The 19421-nt window shown below is 45.6% G+C and overlaps 1 protein-coding gene across 2 annotated transcripts in view; it reads left to right on the top strand.

Moving 5' to 3' along the window:
* Cd86 (CD86 molecule) overlaps positions 1–19421 on the top strand; it is a 64092-nt gene that overhangs the window by 26154 nt on the left and 18517 nt on the right. For both annotated transcript variants that reach the window (XM_038345935.1, XM_038345934.1), the window contains exon 2: positions 10316–10362. In XM_038345935.1, the coding sequence (XP_038201863.1) occupies positions 10316–10362 (47 nt within the window). The remainder of the gene's footprint in view (positions 1–10315; positions 10363–19421) is intronic.

Below are 19421 nucleotides of genomic sequence, written 5' to 3'. Positions count from 1 at the left end.
CTCTCCAGGCGTAGGTCTAGTACCCACTCTCTCCCTTCTTTTCTGGGCCTTGGGGGGAGTGCTTGCTCTCGCCCAGGTCTGTTTGGGGGGTCACTGGTAGTCAGCTGTGGTCTCTCTAGTTAGGGACATCCTTAGGGAGCACTGTACTGCCCACTATGTTCAATTGAAAGGAAAGGACTCGGGTGGGATCCAGGGAAATGGGATGCCAGGGGTCGTCTTCTATTTTCTTTTTCCTGGAGATATAATGAACATCTTGGCTGCGGATTTTAAAACTACAGAGTTCAAGCACACAGCAATTCAAGAGTCCCCTTGAAGTCTCTTCTGTATCATTAGCTTGAGCTGTTTGGGTGATAGAGCGCACATGCCTCAGAAGAAAGTCCTGACTCTGGTTGTGGCTATTAATATGTTCTCATCCCCTGGCGCTGAAATTTGGCTCCCTGTGACTTCCAGCTGTTGGAACTGCTTCTTCTTCAAGAGCTGCCAGCACCTGCCTTCCTGCTGGAGGCCCCTCATTATTGGCCCTTGCCGTCACCGACCTGCAGCCTTCTCTTCTTCAGGTTCACTAACCAGGTCTTTGACTTGTTCCTCATTTGGCATCAGGGCACTATCCCCTGGTGAATCACCTGCCCTTTCACTTGGTGAGCTCGACTTCTGCCGGTGTCACTCAAGCGCAGCCCTGCGATGTGATCTGATTATCACAGATGACATCGCTCTATGCTAGTTAAGACAGAATTCATTTGGTTCAGGGTGTGGCTCAGTGGTGGGACTCTTGACAAGCATACCTGAGGCCCTGAGTGCCATCGCCATCGCCCTCCAATGAAAAGGACTTAATTAGTGCTGATTTATGTATTCTATCATGCTGATATTGTATAGTTTGTTTGCATAAGGTATTTCTCTAGTGCCTGCTGTTCTACTTACACAGCTGCTATCTTAAAACCCTGGTTTAGGTCTTTATGCTAACCCTGACAGCTCATTGCATTCAGGTCTCTCTTCTTGGATTTCATGAATATTCAGTTGATGAAATTTTGGTTAATTTTGTGTCATTTGCATATTTCAAAAGAGTCATGATTTCTATTGCTTTTATTCTCACTTTTAGTAAATATGTGAAAATAAAACTAAATGAGAGAAAAAGAAAGAGAGAGAGAGAGAGAGAGAGAGAGAGAGAGAGAGAGAGAGAGAGAGAGAGAGAGAGAGAATCAGTCCTGTAGTGCCCAGAGTGCTGTTAATCTTCTGTCAACTTGACACAAGCTAGGACATCTGGGAAGAGGTTCCCTCGGTTGAGAAAATGAGTCCATCAAATGGGCCTGCAGGCGAGTTTGTTGATTAATGATTGACATGGGAGCCTGGCCAACTGTGGGAGCCTGCACTGGGAAGCGTGTGAGTATGAGGAGGAAGCAGGAAGCAGTGCCCTCCCATGTGCTCTCCTTTAGGCTTTGCCTTTGGGTTCCTATTTCTGCCCCTACTTCCCTCCCCATGGGGTGCGATTGTGACATGAACACCAAACAAACCCTTTCCTCTCCAAGTTGCTTGCTTTTTTTCTATCACAGCAATAGAAGGCAAAGTAGGACGCCCAGAGACATATGGGCTGGCTATGAATGAGTTGACTGTTGAGTAAGTGAGTGAGTGAATCAACTAATCCTTTCTCATCTCCCACCCATCAATATATCCAATTTACTGTAATCAACTATTTCTTGATCAACTCTCTCTCTCTCTCTCTCTCTCTCTCTCTCTCTCTCTCTCTCTCTCTCTCTATCTCTCTCTCTCTCTCCTTTTTTTAAACCACCTAAGACCAAATTGCTATCATTTTCACTTAAACAATTGCAGTGACCAATTTAGTAGGCTTCTTGCATCTCTCTGACTCCTCTATCATCCATTTATTATATAAAAAAACTTTTTTGATGTAAAATTTGTTTATGTCACTCTGCTATAATTTCTTTAGGGGTGGACATGTCTGTCAGGATAAAGGACAGATCTCTAACTGACCTGGGAAGCCCATGCTGAACTCTTTTTACTTTTTAATTTTATTTAAATAACCTTTTTCCATTTATTTTACACATCAACCAGTTTCCCTCCCTCCTCTCCCCCTGCCCCCTCCTCTTTCCCATCTGTTCTCCTCACTATCCCTCCTCCTCCATCTCCATTCAGAAAATGGCAGGCCTCCCATGGGCTGGCACAAAGTATGGCACCTCAAGTTGGGGCAAGACCGAGGTCAAGGTAATCCACCACTGGATTGTCTCCCACCTGCCTGTGCTTCAACCACATTGACATTCTCTAATCTTTTGTCATTGTTATTTGTTGCTGGTTTTGTTTTTCCAGACTGGGTTTCTCTGTGGCTTTGGAGCCTGTCCTGGAACTAGCTCTTATAGTCCAGGCTAGCCTTGAACTCACAGAGATCCGCCTGCCTCTGTCTCCGGAGTGCTGGGATTAAAGACATACATATACTACCACCTCCTGGCTTCTCTAGTCTTTTCTCAGGGTTCTCGCTGCTTCCGTGTTTTTAAGTGATGTTGCTTTTGTTCAGAATCCTTTCCCTGCTTCCCACGCCTCCCAACCTTTCCCCTGGTTAGCACCTCTGGATCTGTTTTCTTTACATGTACCTTACGAACTTTCCCCAGAGGCACGGCAGACAACAGTGACTATTTTATTCACATAGTTATGTGGGTCAGGAATTAGGACTGTGGGGAGGAGTCTCCCATCCTCCACTCATCTGACAGAAGTAAGCGGATGACATTTTATTCATATATCTGGTAGCTTGGCAGATACAATTGGAAGGCTGCACTCTGCTAAAACTGTTGACCCAGACTCACACGTGGGCTCTCTGCCACTGCGGTGTCCGGATAATGGACCATTTTACATGGTGGGCTCAGATCCTTGGAAAATACATTCTAAAAAGGACATGTAGGAGTTTCAAGGCTTTTCCTGACCTAGTTTCAGAAGCCTGGACACATTTTTTTTTAAATACTGTATTCTATGGGCCAGCCTTAGACTCAGGAGAAGTGATGAAATGCCACATCTTCAGGAGAGGACACCAGAGGACAGGTGACCACGTTGAGTCTACCATATCATCCTTCAAATCTCAGAGTAGATGAGTTTTGTGGAAACCTCTCTTCGGTTGCACTTTTCAGAGTAAAAAAATTGCATTTGTTTATGTTTGGTTGACAGTTATCTTGCTTCTTCACCAAACTGCATGAAGGGAAGCCCTTTCTGACTTTGCTCACCCCTCTGCCCTCAGCACTGAGCACCGTGTGTGACTCAAGGAATATTTGTGGCAACACGAGTGATGACAACCGCCCAGATCCTGGTGGCGGTGATTCCATACCGCTCCCAAACATGTCACTGTGTCAGGGCCTTGGTGAGGACGAAAGCGCACGACTCCAAGCAATGTCCATTCTCTATGGTTCAGAAGCTTTCTATCAAAGGAAATAACCCCACCCTGTTCCTCCCAGAGCCTCAAAGATAATGCTAGCAGCAGTAAGCTTGTGGCTTCAGCTTTGGGAACTCTCTGAAGCATTCAGAATATTATGTCATGCTAGAGGCAAACAGAGGCTCCAGCAATGGACATCCTCAGGATCTCTGTCCATCGGGCAGCAGATGGACCGACTCAGCAGTCGGCTTGTCCAGCCATAGACATACATGGGCATAGAGCAGTGGCCGGGCCCTAGTATGCTCGAGCTGTCAGACTTAGTCCTTCCTCTAGTGGTGGCACCTGCTGTTTAGCTGGGAGCAAGAACGCTGTATACTCTGGGGGAAGCTGAATGCTGCCACTCCCTGTCATGTTTTTTAACTTGACTTATTTGAAGACACTCTGCCTTCTGTTTCAATGTTATATGAGGGACCCAGGCCTATGATCTTTACATCTCCCGAAACTTTTACAAGAACTTTAATGCCGAAGATATTCCATAAACATTTGCCCAGAGGACTGTGTGAATGAACAGCCTTGCTGAGACAAGAGCCAACTTAGCAGCATCTCCCTGGTACCCCAATTATCTCTGTGTTCGAGATGAAGACTTTTTCATTGCCGTCCTCCCAATTTCTAACAGGGAAAATTTTCAGATTTTTCCCTTTCAGAGGAATGTGATTCTTAGTATCACCTCATCTCCCGTCTTCTGCCTCAACTAGAGCTCATTTACTTCTTCAGAACTGAGGAGATCCCTTTCTTATGCCCTCCCTTTCCTGCTTCCTTTTTCCTTTTTCCCAGAATCTCTGCAGTGTGCCTGTACTCATAGCCTGGCCCAGAGGGTTTGCTCAAGCAGCATCTATGGAATGAGTGGCCTATGAGGACAAGACCCCATGATGCAAACGGATGCTTTGACTCCATCCCATCCCATCCCAGGGGCTCCCCAAGGGTCTCATAGTGGTTTGGGGGTATGTTCTGGGAGTGTGGTGCTTCCTCTTGCCCCACCAGATTCAGAATCTTTTTTTAAACCATGCACTACTGAATCTTGCTGGCACTTTTACCGGGGCCACACTGTGTTAAAGAAAAGTCAGAAGACTTAGATTGGTTTAAATCTCAGTTCTGCTGTTAGTAGGTTCATGGTCTTGAAACATATCTTCACCCCTTGAAACTGGTTCTTCATCTGTCTTACAGGGATGAACCATCCCACCTTACCATGAAAATCAACAGGACAATCCATCATTCACCCAACCATTCTTGATCGTGCTTTGTGAAGGGCCTAGCACACAGAGTCAGTGGAAATGGTAGCCGCAGGAGCTCTGGTTTCTAGAATGTAACTCTTCTTATGTGAAACCTATTCCTTTTAGAATGTAACTCTTCTTATGTGAACCCTATTCCTTTTTAGGTTCTTCACTAGCTCACCCACCTCTCAGGCCTTATTCTGCTTCTAGTGACAGAAATCTCTCAGAGAATCCCCCCATAAATTCTTAGGTTCTTTCCTTTCTCATTGCCTCTGCTGAATGCTCCCTCTGATATTTTTCATTTCTTGAGCCACCTGGCAAAAGTCTTAACTGTGTTTGAAGCTGGGGGCAGTTCATTTCTGGGGAAGTGACATTTCTGCTCTTCTAAGCCAACAAGAGTGGAGGAACTGGCTTTCTAACCTTCACATACATGCACGTGCGTGCACACACACATACCACGCATGCACATGTGCACACACACATGTGCATACATGTGCATGCTCACACGCTCATGCACACACATGCATGCACACGCACACCCTTTCTAACGGAGGGTTGTGTCCGCATTTTAGGAATGGACACTGGAGGTGTCTTCCAGTGTTCACCAGTTGGTGTGAAGTCTCCACATGAGCATTAGGGGTGCTTTCCTAAAGAACCATGACTGCCTGCCAGGGTGTGCAGAGGAAGAAGGTTGCTGTCCTCAAGCTCCTGAAGGCCTTTTGCTGAAGCACAGTGGGCTTCTCATAGGTAGTTTCAGAGAACAAAGCCAGTACTCAGCTGGGCGTGCTTATGCAAGTCTATAAATCCTTGTACTTGGAGTACTTGGAGGATCCTGAGTTTGAGGCAAACCTGAGCTATAGAGCAAGACCCTGTCTCAAATCCTCATCCTGCAAAAAACAAAATACACTCAACAAAACTGGTACCAATCAATGCAAGGAAGTGCAGGAGGCTGTTGTTTTGGCTCAGGAAAAGACAAGGCTTCCAAAGGGAGAGATTTGTATCAACCTGGACTTCCTGGACAGGGGCAGGGCTTCGTCCCACCCACTAAGTTACAGGAATCCATTTGTTCAAGATTCCCCAAAGCCATAATGCAGCTGTTCCCAACCTTCCAAATGCTGGAACTGTTTCATACAGTTCCTCGTGTTGTAGTAACACCCAACACTAAAGTTATTTTCATTGCTCCTTCGTAGCTGTAATTTTGCTACTGTTATGGATTATAAATAGCTGACATTTGCAGTGGTCTTAGGTGATCCCTGTGATAGAGTCATTTGACCCTCAGAAGGGTTGCAACCCACAAATTGAGTGCCACTGCCATCATGGTTTTATGTGATTATTTGAGTTAAGCTAGACTGTTAAGTGTATAACAAAACATAATTTGACTTTGTGTCCCTGTTTGTTTGTCTTGTCAGGAGTGGAAAAGTTCTTTGTTTAGGTTAAATGTACTGATGTTTTTCTGGTCTTAAAACAGACTCCTGTAGGTAGGAATTCAGACGGAAAGAGGCCCCAGCCTTCAGATCCATGGTAAATAGGACGGTGTGAGTGACTTAGTATGAAAAGTTGGGACCAGGTTCCCAGGCTTTGCCTTCATGCCATGCCAGCTGAGTTCAGCAGACAATGCTAAACCATTGCCCCACACTGGGTTGCTCCGCCCACCCTTACTACAAAGGGAGGAGCAATTCCTACCTCAACTTGATGTTCTGTGTTTTGCTGAGACTCATGGGAGGCCTGCCCCTTTCTGAACAGAAACAGAGGAGGAGTAGATGGGGAGGGGCAGAAGGGAGGCTAGGAGAAATGGGAAACTGCTGTTGGGATGTAAAACAAATGAAAATAATTAATTAATAATATTAATAAACTCCCTAAAGTCCATTACAAGAGGGAAGGAAAGAAGGAGAAAGCTACTGGGCACCAGACATTCGGTTCATATATCAAACATCTACTATTTTAGCCACTACTATATAAGAGCTATATATGAGAAGCTCTTACAGTTCAGCAAGAGAAAGCCAGACTCAATAATGATAATAATAATAATAATAATAATAACTGTGATGAGCACATGGAATAAGAAATATGAACATCTTAATCATTTGATAGGATGCTCAGATTCATGAGAAAAATTAGTTTTGAAATGACAGTGGAAAGCACCTCACCTCATCAGGATGGCTTAGACTTTGAAAAACAAATCAGAAAAGTGTTGGCAAAGATGTGGAGAAGTAAGCCCCTGGGTGCCTTTGGTGAGGATGTGAACGGGTGCTGCTGCACGGTGGTTCCTCAGAGAGTTTAAAATAGAATTTCCATATGACCTCCTCTTCCACTTCTCGATTTTAAGTCTAAAGAAGTGAAAGCAGAAAACTGGGAAGGGATATGTGTGTCCACGGTCACAGCGGCGCTCTTCACGGGTCTCAGAAGGTGACTGTGATTCAAGCAGCCACCTGCAGAGGAGCTGATACGCCAGATGCAGCGTGAGCATCTTTTAAAGTATGGAAATTCTGGCAGGCGCGATGATACGGATGAATCCTGACGGCACCGAGCCAAGTAATATTCTAAGATTCCCACTCACATCTAAAGAAGCCGGATCCATGGCGGCAGAAAGTGATATTTGAGAAGGTGACAGAAGGGAAGAAGGGGCAGTCACTGTTTCCCGAGTCCGGAGTTTCTATCTTACAAACTGAAAAGACTTCAGGAGACAAAGGCGTTGGTGATTCCACAATGTGTATCTATTACATGCCACTGCACAGTTGAAAAAGATCAGTTTAGCAAACTTTGTGTGGGTTTTACCACATCTAAATGCAATTTTTTAAAAAATTTTCAATGAGAGGCCTGAGGAGCTAGGTTAATGGAACACTTGCCTGGCATGAACACAGCCCCTGGGTTCAATTCCCAGCACTACCAAAAATTTATAATGACGTGCCATTTTAGCCTGTAGATGGTACAGATCACAAATTAGGAAACGAACAAATAAAAAGTGTGTGAAAATAAACAGTCACCTGTTGGTGGAAGCTTTAATGCATGGTGGGGGGCAGGTCTATATCCATGGAAGCTAAAATGGCGCTCTCTTTAGCTCTTGGGCAAGCAATTCTGCTTCTGGGAAACAACCAGTTTCTGCAGGTGGGGGGGACTGTTCGGGTTTTTCATTACAACAGAACATTGGGAACAACTGAAATATCTGTCAAATGACTATTTGTAGCAAAGAGACTAGAGCAGAATAATACACAACTATTAATATGAGGGAGCTAAAATTATCGCTATAAAATTATCCCCAATCTCATAATGCATATGGATCTGTGTTATTATTTTGTTGTTCTTTTGTTTCATTTTTGTTTTTTTGGGTTTTTTTTTTTTTTTTTTGGCTTGGCATTTTGTCTAAAATAACTCTTAAGTGAAGGCAAGAAACTGTAAGAGGCGACAATGGTCATTCCAGGCAATCTCTGGAAGGAAGTTCAATGGCCAGGGACCAGAGCTGAGAGAGACTTGCTTCCTACTCCTTATCACTATGATAACTAATAATGGCTGCCAACTTGGCAGAATCGAGGGTCACCTAGAAGACATGTCTGAGGGTGTCTGTAAGTGAGTTTCTAGACTGGGTTAATTAAAGTAGGGCAACCCATCCTAAATGTGGGGGCTGTGCCACTCCACGGACTGGACTTTCAGACTGAATAGAGAGGAAAAGTCTAATTGAGCACCGGCCTTTCTCTGCTTCCCGGCTGAGGGTCCCATGTGACCAGTTGCCTCGAGCTCCCACCCCCACGCCTTTCCTGCTACCATGGACCGGATCGCAAAACTCTGAGCCTTTTTGTCAGATGTTTTGTTGTGACAACAAGAAAATTAACTAAATAAATCACCTTTACTTTAACACAAACAAACAAACACACACCAAGGTCTCACTATGGACCCTTGCTAGCCTAAAACTGTATGAACCAGCCTGGCCTAGGAATTACTGAGATATATGGATGTTTACCTCTGCCTCCCAAGTGCTGGGATTAAATGCACATATTACTGTGCCTGAGAATCACCTTTACTCTTAAATTTTTGTGCTGTGTGCAAGAATAATCTCTAAAAGCTCTTGATTAAAAAATTACAATCTACAGGGATTAAAACATGAACACACACACAGAGACACAAGACACACAGACATGCACACACACACACACACTCACACACACACACAACACATTTTAGCCCATTATTATGTGATAAGCCTCTTAAGAGCAGAAGGAAGGCTGTAGATACAGCCCGAAGGATGGAGAATTGCTTTAGACAATCCACTCTCCACGGAAGAAATTTCTGCCATCGAGTAAATAATAGCATCTCTTCCCTATTCACCAGTTCCTTTTTATGCACAAAGCCAGGTATTAATCCACCTGTTGGGTTTTCCTTCTCATGTTGGCCATTTCAAAAGCTCCAAGCCAAACTTGTACACCACCCAATACAAGCTGGCATATTTTCTTTTCTTTTTTTTTTTAACTTCTGATTTTGTTTGAGATTTTATTGCTGTTAAGAAACACCTTGACCTGGTAACTCTTATAAAGTAGACATTTAATTGTGGGGGAGGGGACTCACTTAACAGTTTCAGAGGTTCAGTCAATTATCAAGTCAGGGAACATGGCCGCGTGCAGGCAGAGATGGTGCTGGAGCTGAGACTGTTACATCTTGCAGGCAACAGGAAGGTTGTATATTTTCATAGTACGCATTTAGCGCTGGCTTTGTCTTGGGATCTGCTCCAAACTGCTGTAACTAGCTTGCTTCTCTACCGTTTGCTAAGGTCGGCCTTATCCTGTGTCTCCTGTAAGCCCCACAGTCATGTTGGTCTGTGGTGAGTGGGTGAGCAGAGAAGCAGGGAGAAAAGTGGGTGGCTGGATGTTATAAAGCCGGGTGTGACACTTTCCTCGGATTATCTTATGGATGAAGCGGAGTGCCACGCAGTCATTCTCAAAGTGTGGCCCTGGGAATTGTTAAATTTAGGCTTCATCTCAACTGCCTGTCAGATTCTCCGTGCACAGTCCAGGAATGCGTTTCACGAGTTCTCCGGGCAACTTTTATGCACACTAAAACTTGAAAACCCCAGGAAAATCAAAGGAAGTTTGATTTTACTTAAATGTCTGTGCTCCTTCACATCCCCCCCACCCCACTCCCCCACCCCACACTGTTCGAGGAAAGGGAGGAGCTATGCTCTAAGGCAGGTTGTCCCACAGCCTTATCACATGACACCAAGTGCATCTTGCTAATGCCACTCAGTTCAGATCAGTTGTGGGGAGGGTGGGGAGGGCCAGAGAGCATTGTTTTACGACTTCATTCTGGAAACCAGGTCTCTACCTTTGTAAGACTTGGCCATCTTATCTGCTCTTGGACTTTTCCTTGGAATTTCCTGAATCTAGGAAGATGAGAGAGGAGGGAAGAAGGAGGGGGAAGACGGAGGAGGCCTATGTTACTATGTTTCGGAGGGGCAGCTAGATTTTCTGCCCACAGTTCTGGTCAGGAACCAGTTGCATGGCCAGCTCCACCGCAGAGGAGGCTGGGGAATAAGGCCTGTGTGTGGAGCTAAGGGTAAAAAAGGCTGCTGTGAGTGTCCTGCCACACCCCGGGCCGCATGAATTCCAAACACCATCTCTAGGTCGTGCTTTGGTGAACGGATGTTCTCCATCTCACTTTCTAACCAAGTTATATCTTCTCTTTTTAACTCTAGCACCATGGTATTGGGACTCCTCTTTGTGACCGCCTTCGTGCTCTCAGGTAAGGACCTTTTTCCTGGGCAAAGTCCTGGAGGCCCTCGCAGTCTCCCAGTAAGTCGGACTACTGCAATCCCAGGCCTGAGAGTTGGTGGGGTTTGCTCAGCACTGAAAGACTCCATAGCAAATAACTTTCCTAGAGACCAAGGAAGGGTCAGGAGCAAGACCAGTGTCTCCAGTCTGGGCGAATCTCTGCCCTTCCATCAAACCCCAGGATCTGGACACAGCACAAGGCAGAATGCCCCATCCAGGGCTCCTGGGGCGGGGGGGGGGGGGGGCTACGGAAGGCCACTGCAGCGAAGCCTTTGATTTGGCTCCACCTGTACACACTCTGGTCTTTCTGTCCCCATTTCCAGGATTCTCAGGCCCCTGGGAAACAGCTGGTGAGCTTTATAAAGCTTCTTGAAGTACTGCTTCCTGCTCACACCCTTCTTCCTTAGCCTGTGCCTGAGTTCATACTGGTCATGCTATGTGACTCTGGGCCTCCAGTTAATCATGCCGGCAAATGCACCATGAAGCTTGCTTCAGGGTTCTGCCTTGCACAGATCTCCCTGCTTTGTAAACCTATAGAGACCCCTAGAAAATCCCCAGTGCTACATATTAAGTCCTGTGACTTGGTAAGAAATGAATAAGATAACCACAGTTAATTAAGACCATCCTTCTCTCCCCCACAACAATGGCCATCCTCCCTCCCCTATCACAGTCTCCTCCTGCTGGGTGACATTTTTGCATTTGAATTGTGTGATTTTTTTTTCTTAATAGGCCCCAAAGTTTAGCTTTGTAAGGCCTCCCAGGACTAAGCCCTTCCTAGTCAGCTCTTCTCTGGGCTGCACCTCTGAGCAGCTGGCTGGAGGCCTTACCATTCATCCTGCAACTCCGTGCTGTTTTATTTCTGTTGACGCACCCTTTCCTGTCACTCATTTTCTCCACCCAGTTCTCAGAGAGGCCTCCTCAGTCTTGGCGACAGGCTAGGGTACCCGAGCTTGCAGTGTGCCTGAGGCTTCCTCAGGCCACTCCTGACCACCTGGCCTCTGACCACAAAACCACCTCCTCCATAGCTGTCACATAACAGAACCTTGGCCACTGTACCCAGCCCTGGCTGGGCGAGGAGGAGCTGGGCATTGTGAACAGATATTCCCTCAGATCTCAGTGGGGTAGAGACGGGCCTTTTGTGATTTGTGGTTTCTGCTTAGCACCATAGCTTGCTGAGGTTACCTGTTTGACATCTATAGATGTTGACCTATTCATCAGCAATGTAGGAGAACAGGAGCTGTCTCCTGCCAAGGCCAGTGACCTGGGATCTCAGCTTCTGGGGAGGTGGAAAGTCAATGGGAACACACACACACACACACACACACACACACACACACACACACACATATCACAGATGGGGGAGAAAATAAATAGGTTGTGCATGTGTATACATGAGTATGGGCACAGGTGCTCATGTCTGCGTGTGTGTATGTGTGCATGTCTGAACGTGTCTGTGTGTGTATGCGTATCTGTGTGTGTATATGTGTGTGTATGTATCTCTCTGTGTGTATGTGTCTCTGTGTGTGTATGTATGTAGGTTGGATGTCACTGATGTGTGCCAGCAGGCTACTTCTCCTAACCCCCCGCTCTCAAGCTCCCAAGGCAATGAGAAGCAGGCTCTGTTTTTTTTTTGTTTTTGGTTTTCTTTGTGGTTCTAATAGCTTTGGTGGATGATATTGCTTCAGTTTCGTCCTTTCTTGTTCCTCTTATCCTCCTCTTATCTTAAACCACACCTCACATGTCCTTAAGGCTGAGGTTAGCCCTGCCAGCCACAGTGGCCAGCTTAGCTTTTATCACCACCTCGGAGAGAAATGCCCTGGAGACAAATATTCAGTGATAGCTTAACCGAGACACCTTCCCTGTCCCCAGACTTTCTGGCTCTGCCCTTTGAAAGCAAGCAAGTAAAGTTGAGAAACACATCAAAACCAAAGGCAGGTGTTATTTCGCTTGTGACCTGCTTTGAAACTGTGTGGAAACTCCTAGCTCCTCAACAGGGAGGTGATGGCATGGAAACCGTAAGAGAACAGAAAAACTCTTGCATGATAACTGATTGGGTTTCATGGTGATGAGGGGATGCATGTGAAGAGCATGCATGCCGGGGAAGAACGGATCTAAAGAGGGTAGGAAAAGCGCATCAGCCGCCAGAAACTCGCCAGTTCTTCACCATCACTAAAAGTAAGGATAAAGCAAAGAGTCGCCATCCATTTTTTAACCTTTCATTCCTTATCTATCTTAACCATTTACAAGTATTGTCTTTCATTTGTTTTCTGAATATTGCAAACATGCATACAATGTGTCTTGGTCATATCCACCCCACTCCTTCTCTCCATGCCCTCAGCCCCCTCTAAAATACCTCCGGTCTTCCTCTCAACTTTGACTATGCATACATGGGACAGCTGTATGGACCACCCTAATCCCCAAGGCTCAGCAAGCATCGCCAGAGAGAGGAGGGATAGGAGGGGTGTAAGAGCCAGAGGATGGGGGGGAGAACTGTGAAAGGCTGGCCTCTGAATGTGAAATGACTGCTACACACGTGAATTCACAGAGACCGTGCATATCTGCACAAGACCACCACAAGATCAAGAGAATTAAGTGTAAACAGAGATTGTGCTTTTGTTTCCCGGTCGCCTAGACCCAAACAATCACACAGAAACTATATTAATTACAACACTGCTTGGCCAATGGCTCAGGCATGTTTCTAGCTAGCTCTTACATCTTAAATTCACTCTTTTCTATTAGCCTGTGTATTGTCATGTGGCTGTAGTGTTACTTCATTTTCTCCACGTCTTGTTTCCTAGGTATCCAGCTGGCATCTCCTTGACTCCTCCTACTCTCTCTATATCTCTGTTTGGATTTCCTGCATGGTTTTACTCTGCTAAGTCATTGGCCAAAACAGCTTTATTCATCAATCAATAAAAGCAACACATATACAGAAGGGCATCCCACATCAGTTAAAAGTTTCATCAAGGAGCAGGGAGGAGCTCATCCCTACCCCTAGCTGAAGAGCTAATGGCAGTTGATGCTACTGAGAGAGTCACTATTCCTAGGATGGGGACATTGGTATCTATGCCCCAGTGAATGACCCACATACGTGTGCATAGGAACAGCACTAAATGGACTTAGAATGTGTTATTAAATTCAAAGCCACCCACAAGAATTCTCCAGGTTCTAGGGTTCTCATTTCTGTTCTCATTTCTGAACGGCATCTGATTCAACAGCAAACCTGAAGTGGTCGAGTCTTTCTTCACTTAAAGATGTACACAAAACAGCCTCCCACTCTGATCCCATGCTCTGTGGAAAAGGTCACTCACTGTCTTCCTCCAGGTTTTTGCAGGTTCTAGCCTGGATGGTTGGATGAAGTAGCATCTGTGTGTTTGCTTTGGGCTCCTACTTCCCATCACTGCTGACTGGGTACTGAAACAGGTACCTGGGGTGAACTAACAGTTCACACCTATTGTGCCCAAAGAGTCACTTTGCTCAGTCACTGCCTCAGGACCTTTTCAAATGCACCTATCTTACTCGGTAGTCAGTGTCTTGCCCCAGTTAGTCATTCATAAAAACGTGGTTTTAGTGGATCCCAGAGAGAATGAATGAGCTGTCAGACAGGAGGAGGGTTGTTGAGGATTAAGAATGGAAATTGGTAAGAAAGAGTAAGGCCCCTGGTGAGCGGTCTTCCTGGGAACAAACAAGACCTTGAAACTGTGGTTTTTCTTTTTGAGAAAGGGAATCTTAATTCTGTTTTTTAAATATAACCTGGGATTTGGCCCCATTGGTTTCAAACGTGTTTGCGGCATCAAAGAACAACTTCACACTAATTTAAAGATCGTGTGTGTGTGTGTGTGTGTGTGTGTGTGTGTGTGTGTAATAGATCGTTTACTGTGGATATGAGAAGAAAGGAAAATAAAAGAACAAAACAATAAAGCTCATGATTAGAACTGGGTTGACAGAAAGTAGGGGAAAAGAGGGATTCTAGGAACAAAAATGGGGCGGAGAACTGAGGGAATTTTTGTTAATTGTCAACTGTAGAGAGGGAGAAATGTATGCTATCAGATAACGTAAAAGGATCCCATCTCTCAGGAGGCTGAGACACAGAGCCCTTTGAAACCATGGCCAACCTATGCTCTTTAGGAGGGGAAAATTAAAAAAGAAAGGACTAAGGAGGAAAGAACAAGTGATACAGGGCAAGAACAAAACACTGGCCTGCTAAATAGGCATTAGGTACCAGGGAGGGAGAAGAGGATGTAGGAGGTGAGGCTCTGGGTGGAGACTTAGGTATAATGTGGCCTGAGAGTGGGGATTCAGTATGGAGTCTGTCTGTATGTCTTCCCCAGCTCGCAGAAGCCTGCCTCACTCCTTGCAGCTCTTCTGTGTTGGGTTCTCCTGTCTGGGTCTTCCGTTGGCCGATTGGATTATAGATGCTGGTCCAGTCCATTGGAGAGGCTTCACCTGTGGAATCTCAGATTCTAGTCACACCTCTGTCATCCCTTCAAAGCTGGTTTTACCCCGTGTGGTCCTTTCCAATTTCCCAAGAGCTGCTTGGCGTCTGTGTTAAAGTTCCCCTCTTTGTTGGTTCCATCAAGTTCGCAGCTCCTGGAATTCTGCATGGTCCTGATTCAAGGTCTGTTTGTTTGTTTTTCTCCCCTGAAGCCTAATAGTATTCTGCTAGCTAGAATTGAGTGTGTAGTCACCTGGTATCCCGAGTGTGATTTACGAAGGATCTCAGGACTCCAAGATGGCAGGCAGCAAGGTTCTTTGTGGATAATTTAAAGATCTTAATAGGCTTTATTTTCTCATTCTAACATTAGACATCACTCCATTCCAAGAAATAGAATAGGCATTCCTAAGGGCTAAGCAAAAGAGGTTGGTTTCATGGAGAGAGAAAGGCTGAAAAAAAAAACAAAACAAAACCAGAAACTGAAAACAGGGTTGGTCATTGCAATGATACTTTCTTGCAAGGCAGAGAGAAAACAGTAGAAAACTAATACACTGGGTGATAACAGATTGCTTCGTGTAAGGATGTGTGGTGCATGCAGTAAGGGAACCTCCCTGTTGTGCTGATCAACTAGTCTGGGAAGTTTGGGTGTCCCATTCTCCAAATCTCTTGGAAGGTCAGGTAGCAAGTTGGTTTGGGTTTGGCAGTGTGGGATGTTAGTGTAGGTGACCCCGTTTTAATTTTTCTAGCCATGCAAATGAAAACACTTGTAATCTTTCTTGCATGGACCTTCCTTGCTTGTAAAGGGGAACATAAAAGACAATGCCCCTAAGGCCTCCAGGAAAACCAAGATTCCTATTCTGAGAGCCCTTGTTTTTGCTTCGTAGTCACCTACCACCCTTGGCCGTTGTACCTCTGAATCTCCCACGCAGCATCTGTGTGTGTCTCCTGGGCATTTACTGCAGATAATCAGATGATGATGGGTAGAATGGCAGTAAGTAGGAGAACTACTCTTAGGGACAGTGAGGAAGATTTAAGAGGAAGAAGAGAGCATCCCCTGCTTTCTAAGTGAAAGCGTCCAGCAGGCCACCGGGTATAGTGTCCGGGCCTCCAGTGAAGGCTGTGCACTGCAGAAAAGTGTCTGTTAGGTTATTGAATTGATAACAGATTGGATCAATCTGTTGAATAAATCAGTTGAATAAATCCAGAATAAATCCCAGCACATGAGAACAGCCACATGAACCAGGGAGTCAGCCTGAAGAAGTTCATTCTAGTTAGGCCGGATGCTAAAACGGAGCAACTTTTGGTGGACCAGTGAGATGGGGAGAGGACAGGAAGAGGGCAGGGATGCACTGGTGGGAGCTGATGGAGGAGTGTCTATGTGTTACTTTTATTATTAATAAAGATACTGCCTTGGCCCTTTAAGAGAACAGAAAATTAGGTAGGCGGAATAGACAGAACAGAATTTTGGGAGAGTTGGGGAGACGCTTCAGGCAGTCGCCATAGTGAGTCTCCATGCTTCTCCTCTCCAAGATGGACGCAGGTTAAGATCTCTCCTGGTAAGCCACACCTCGTGGTGCTATACAGATTACTAAATATGGGTTAAAGCAAGATGTGAGAACGCTTCATGAGAGATGGGGGTGAGCAGTGGAGTGGGGGAGGAGGTGTTTCTGCTCACTAGAAGAATCTAACTGAAGTGAAACGCAGGAACAATGGGACCAGTTTGAGACAGGCCGCATTTAGAGAGATAGAACTTCCCAAGTTTCAAATGTTACCTGTCTGTTCAATAGAATTATTTCCTCTAATGGTGATCATCCACCCAGTTATAAGATCAGATCTATAGACCCAAAGCTGTTTCATCAGTGTGACTTCTACTAAGGCAACAAGGTTTATTTACTGGCCTTACTGGTGAGAAATGACTAAAAAGTTGGGTTATTTCCATGCTGTTCAGTATAATCACCACTAGCCATATGCGACATGTTAAACTTGAATTAATTAAAATCAAATGAGATGAAAAAAAATCAATTTCTCTCTCTAGCACTGCAAAACTAATCTGGTTTCTCGGTCACATTTAGTATGCATCAAGGATTCAAGAGCCATTATTCAAAAGCAAATACGAATTCTCTTGTCTCAAAGCATTCCTCTGGGGGAAATAATGCAGTGTGGAGTCAAGACTGAGGTCTAAAAAAGCTAACGTCTCGACGAAATGAACAGATAAGAGGCCGGGAGAGTGAAGCCTGGAGGAATCAGGTTTTGGGTGGAGATGAACGTGTTGAGACTGAGGTCTGAGGTGCTGAGCCTCAGGTGACCCTGCTCGGGATCGTGTCATGGCAGATGGAAGGCTGCTGAACTAGTCTGTGGGTGAAGGTCTTTGTGGCTGGTGAAGTCAAGCAACTTTGGTACAAGGTTGTCGGTAGACTCCTTGTTGATGGACAAACTGTTAGATTATCTTGGCAGTTAGGTTGAAACTTGGTTAGAAAGAACAGCCTTGAATATAATGACAAAATCCTCCTGAAGAGGTAGTACCCACTAATTAATGGCTCACAATCAGTGAGATAGGTTCGATAGGTGAGATAGTATAGATCCCTCTAAGTGGAGAGAGGCTGCTCAAAGTCCCTGTTGATGGAGCCAGCAGCGTCTGGGGACCACATGGAGTCCTTTGGGTAGATTTCATGGAAAGAACATTTAAAAGTATATTTATTGAAGAGATTCATCAATAGTGGAGTCTAGTACAATGAAACAGGGCTTCCAGCAAGCCTAGAAAAGCTTTAGAAAAAAGCTTTGAGTGTAATAAGCATAGTCACACGAGGAAGAGATGAGTAAAGCATGACCTGAGTCTGGGATAACGACCAGGGAACACTGTCGTTCTGGTGGGGCCATAGACTCACAGAGTTCTCCGGCTGTGAGCTCCATGTGGCAGTCCGATGGGTTCCTTTAGTATTTGCGGTCTCTGTTTTCTGGTTGCGGGAATGTAGGGCTGATTTCCTGTGTGCCTTGCTCATGACATCATCATAGCAAATCGGTCACAAGTAAATCCAAACCATTTCTTTTGCCCAAGTGGTAGAGGAGGGAGGGATTGTCAGTGTTTTCCACCAATGGAATTCCAGGGAGTTCACTGACTTAGAGGCCCCAAGCTCTGGGGACCACAGCAATGGAGGCCTGAAGCCACTGGGGAAAAAACGGACCTGGTGTCAAATCTTCCCCATTTGGTCACAGTTAAGAAGATGTTTCTTCCTGGTTCAGAGTGACATCAAGAAAACCGGAGTCTGGTGATGAGCCCAAGCCCAAGCATGTAGACAGTGAATTACTTTCAGTTCCACTCAGGCTACAGAGCAATTCTACCCCATGGGGAAGAGACAGGGTTTGGAGAGGGTGGAAATGATTGTGTCCAGGTCTGCTTCACTGATTTCCTCGGTTTCCCAAATAGGTGTTTTTGGTAAAAATGCAGACTCTGGTTCAGATCCTGGGCGGAACCAGAGAGTCTAAGTTCTGAGGAGCCCCCAGATGAGGCCAATGTCTTTGGTTTACTTTGTATTTGTAAGTAAAGAGGAAACGGAGGTGAGGAGGAAGTCTCAGTTAGCTTTTGGAGAAGGGGCCCATGTTGGAGAAGTTGCACTTGTCTGTTAGTAGAGAGAGCACATAGAAAGGAAAGTAGGGGCCGAGTGGTGGTGGCAGAACACGCTTTTAATCCTGCTTGCTTTTTAATCCCGCATGCTTTTAATTCCATGTGCTTTTAATCCTGCATGCTTTAAATCCCACACGTTGGGAGGCAGAAGCAGACATCTCTGTGAGTTCAAGGCCAGCCTGGTCTGTAGAGCTAGTTCTAGGACAGCTGGGGCTACACAGGGAAACCCTGTCTTGAAAAAGAAAGAAAAAAGAAAGAAAGAAAGAAAAAAGAAAAGAAGAAAGAAAGAACAAACGAACGAACGAAAGAAAGAAAGAAAGAAGAAAGGGAGGAAGGGAGGGAGAGAGGAATAAAGGAAGGAAGGAAGGAAGGAAGGAAGGAAGGAAGGAAGGAAGGAAGGAACTATGAGTCTCCATAGAGGAAAAGAAAACCTGTGTGTCAGGAAGATATAAGAAACGCAGGGTGAACTCACTTCCAGCTGGAGAAAATGTGGCTGATAGCTGAGCAATAATGCCACCCCAACCAATAGCTGGTCGACGTTTCAGCTGCCTGCTTGGTTTCTCTATTAGATCATCTGCCCAGAATCACACAGCAGATTAGACCCACACCAGAATGGGTTCTGCCCACACCAACCCTCGCAGCACTATTAGCATTTACAGTAGGTGGCACTCTTGCCTCGTGCTTGAGAAATTGACAAAGGTGTTAACAGAAGGCCGGATGGAGTAAACTGTCCTCGGAGCCCAGTTTCACTGCTGTGGGAACCCAGGGATTCCCCTCTTCCTCCAACCCAGACGTGCGTGCTTATGTTACTGGTGCCTGGAGCATCCCCTGAGACCTCTCTCAACCTCTCGATCCTAGGTTCTCACGGTGGTCTGCAGGCAGTTTGCCAAGTACTACCTGTCTGTTTATGGCCTATTTAAAGGGAGGCCCACGGATCAGGTCAATTTAACTTGCCCTGCATCGCTGACACTCG

This window comes from Arvicola amphibius, chromosome 10 (genome assembly GCF_903992535.2).
Source record: "Arvicola amphibius chromosome 10, mArvAmp1.2, whole genome shotgun sequence".
Taxonomy (NCBI): Eukaryota; Metazoa; Chordata; class Mammalia; order Rodentia; family Cricetidae; genus Arvicola; species Arvicola amphibius.
Note: the sequence above shows the minus strand (reverse complement) of the source record. Positions and strands in the feature narration are given on the sequence as shown.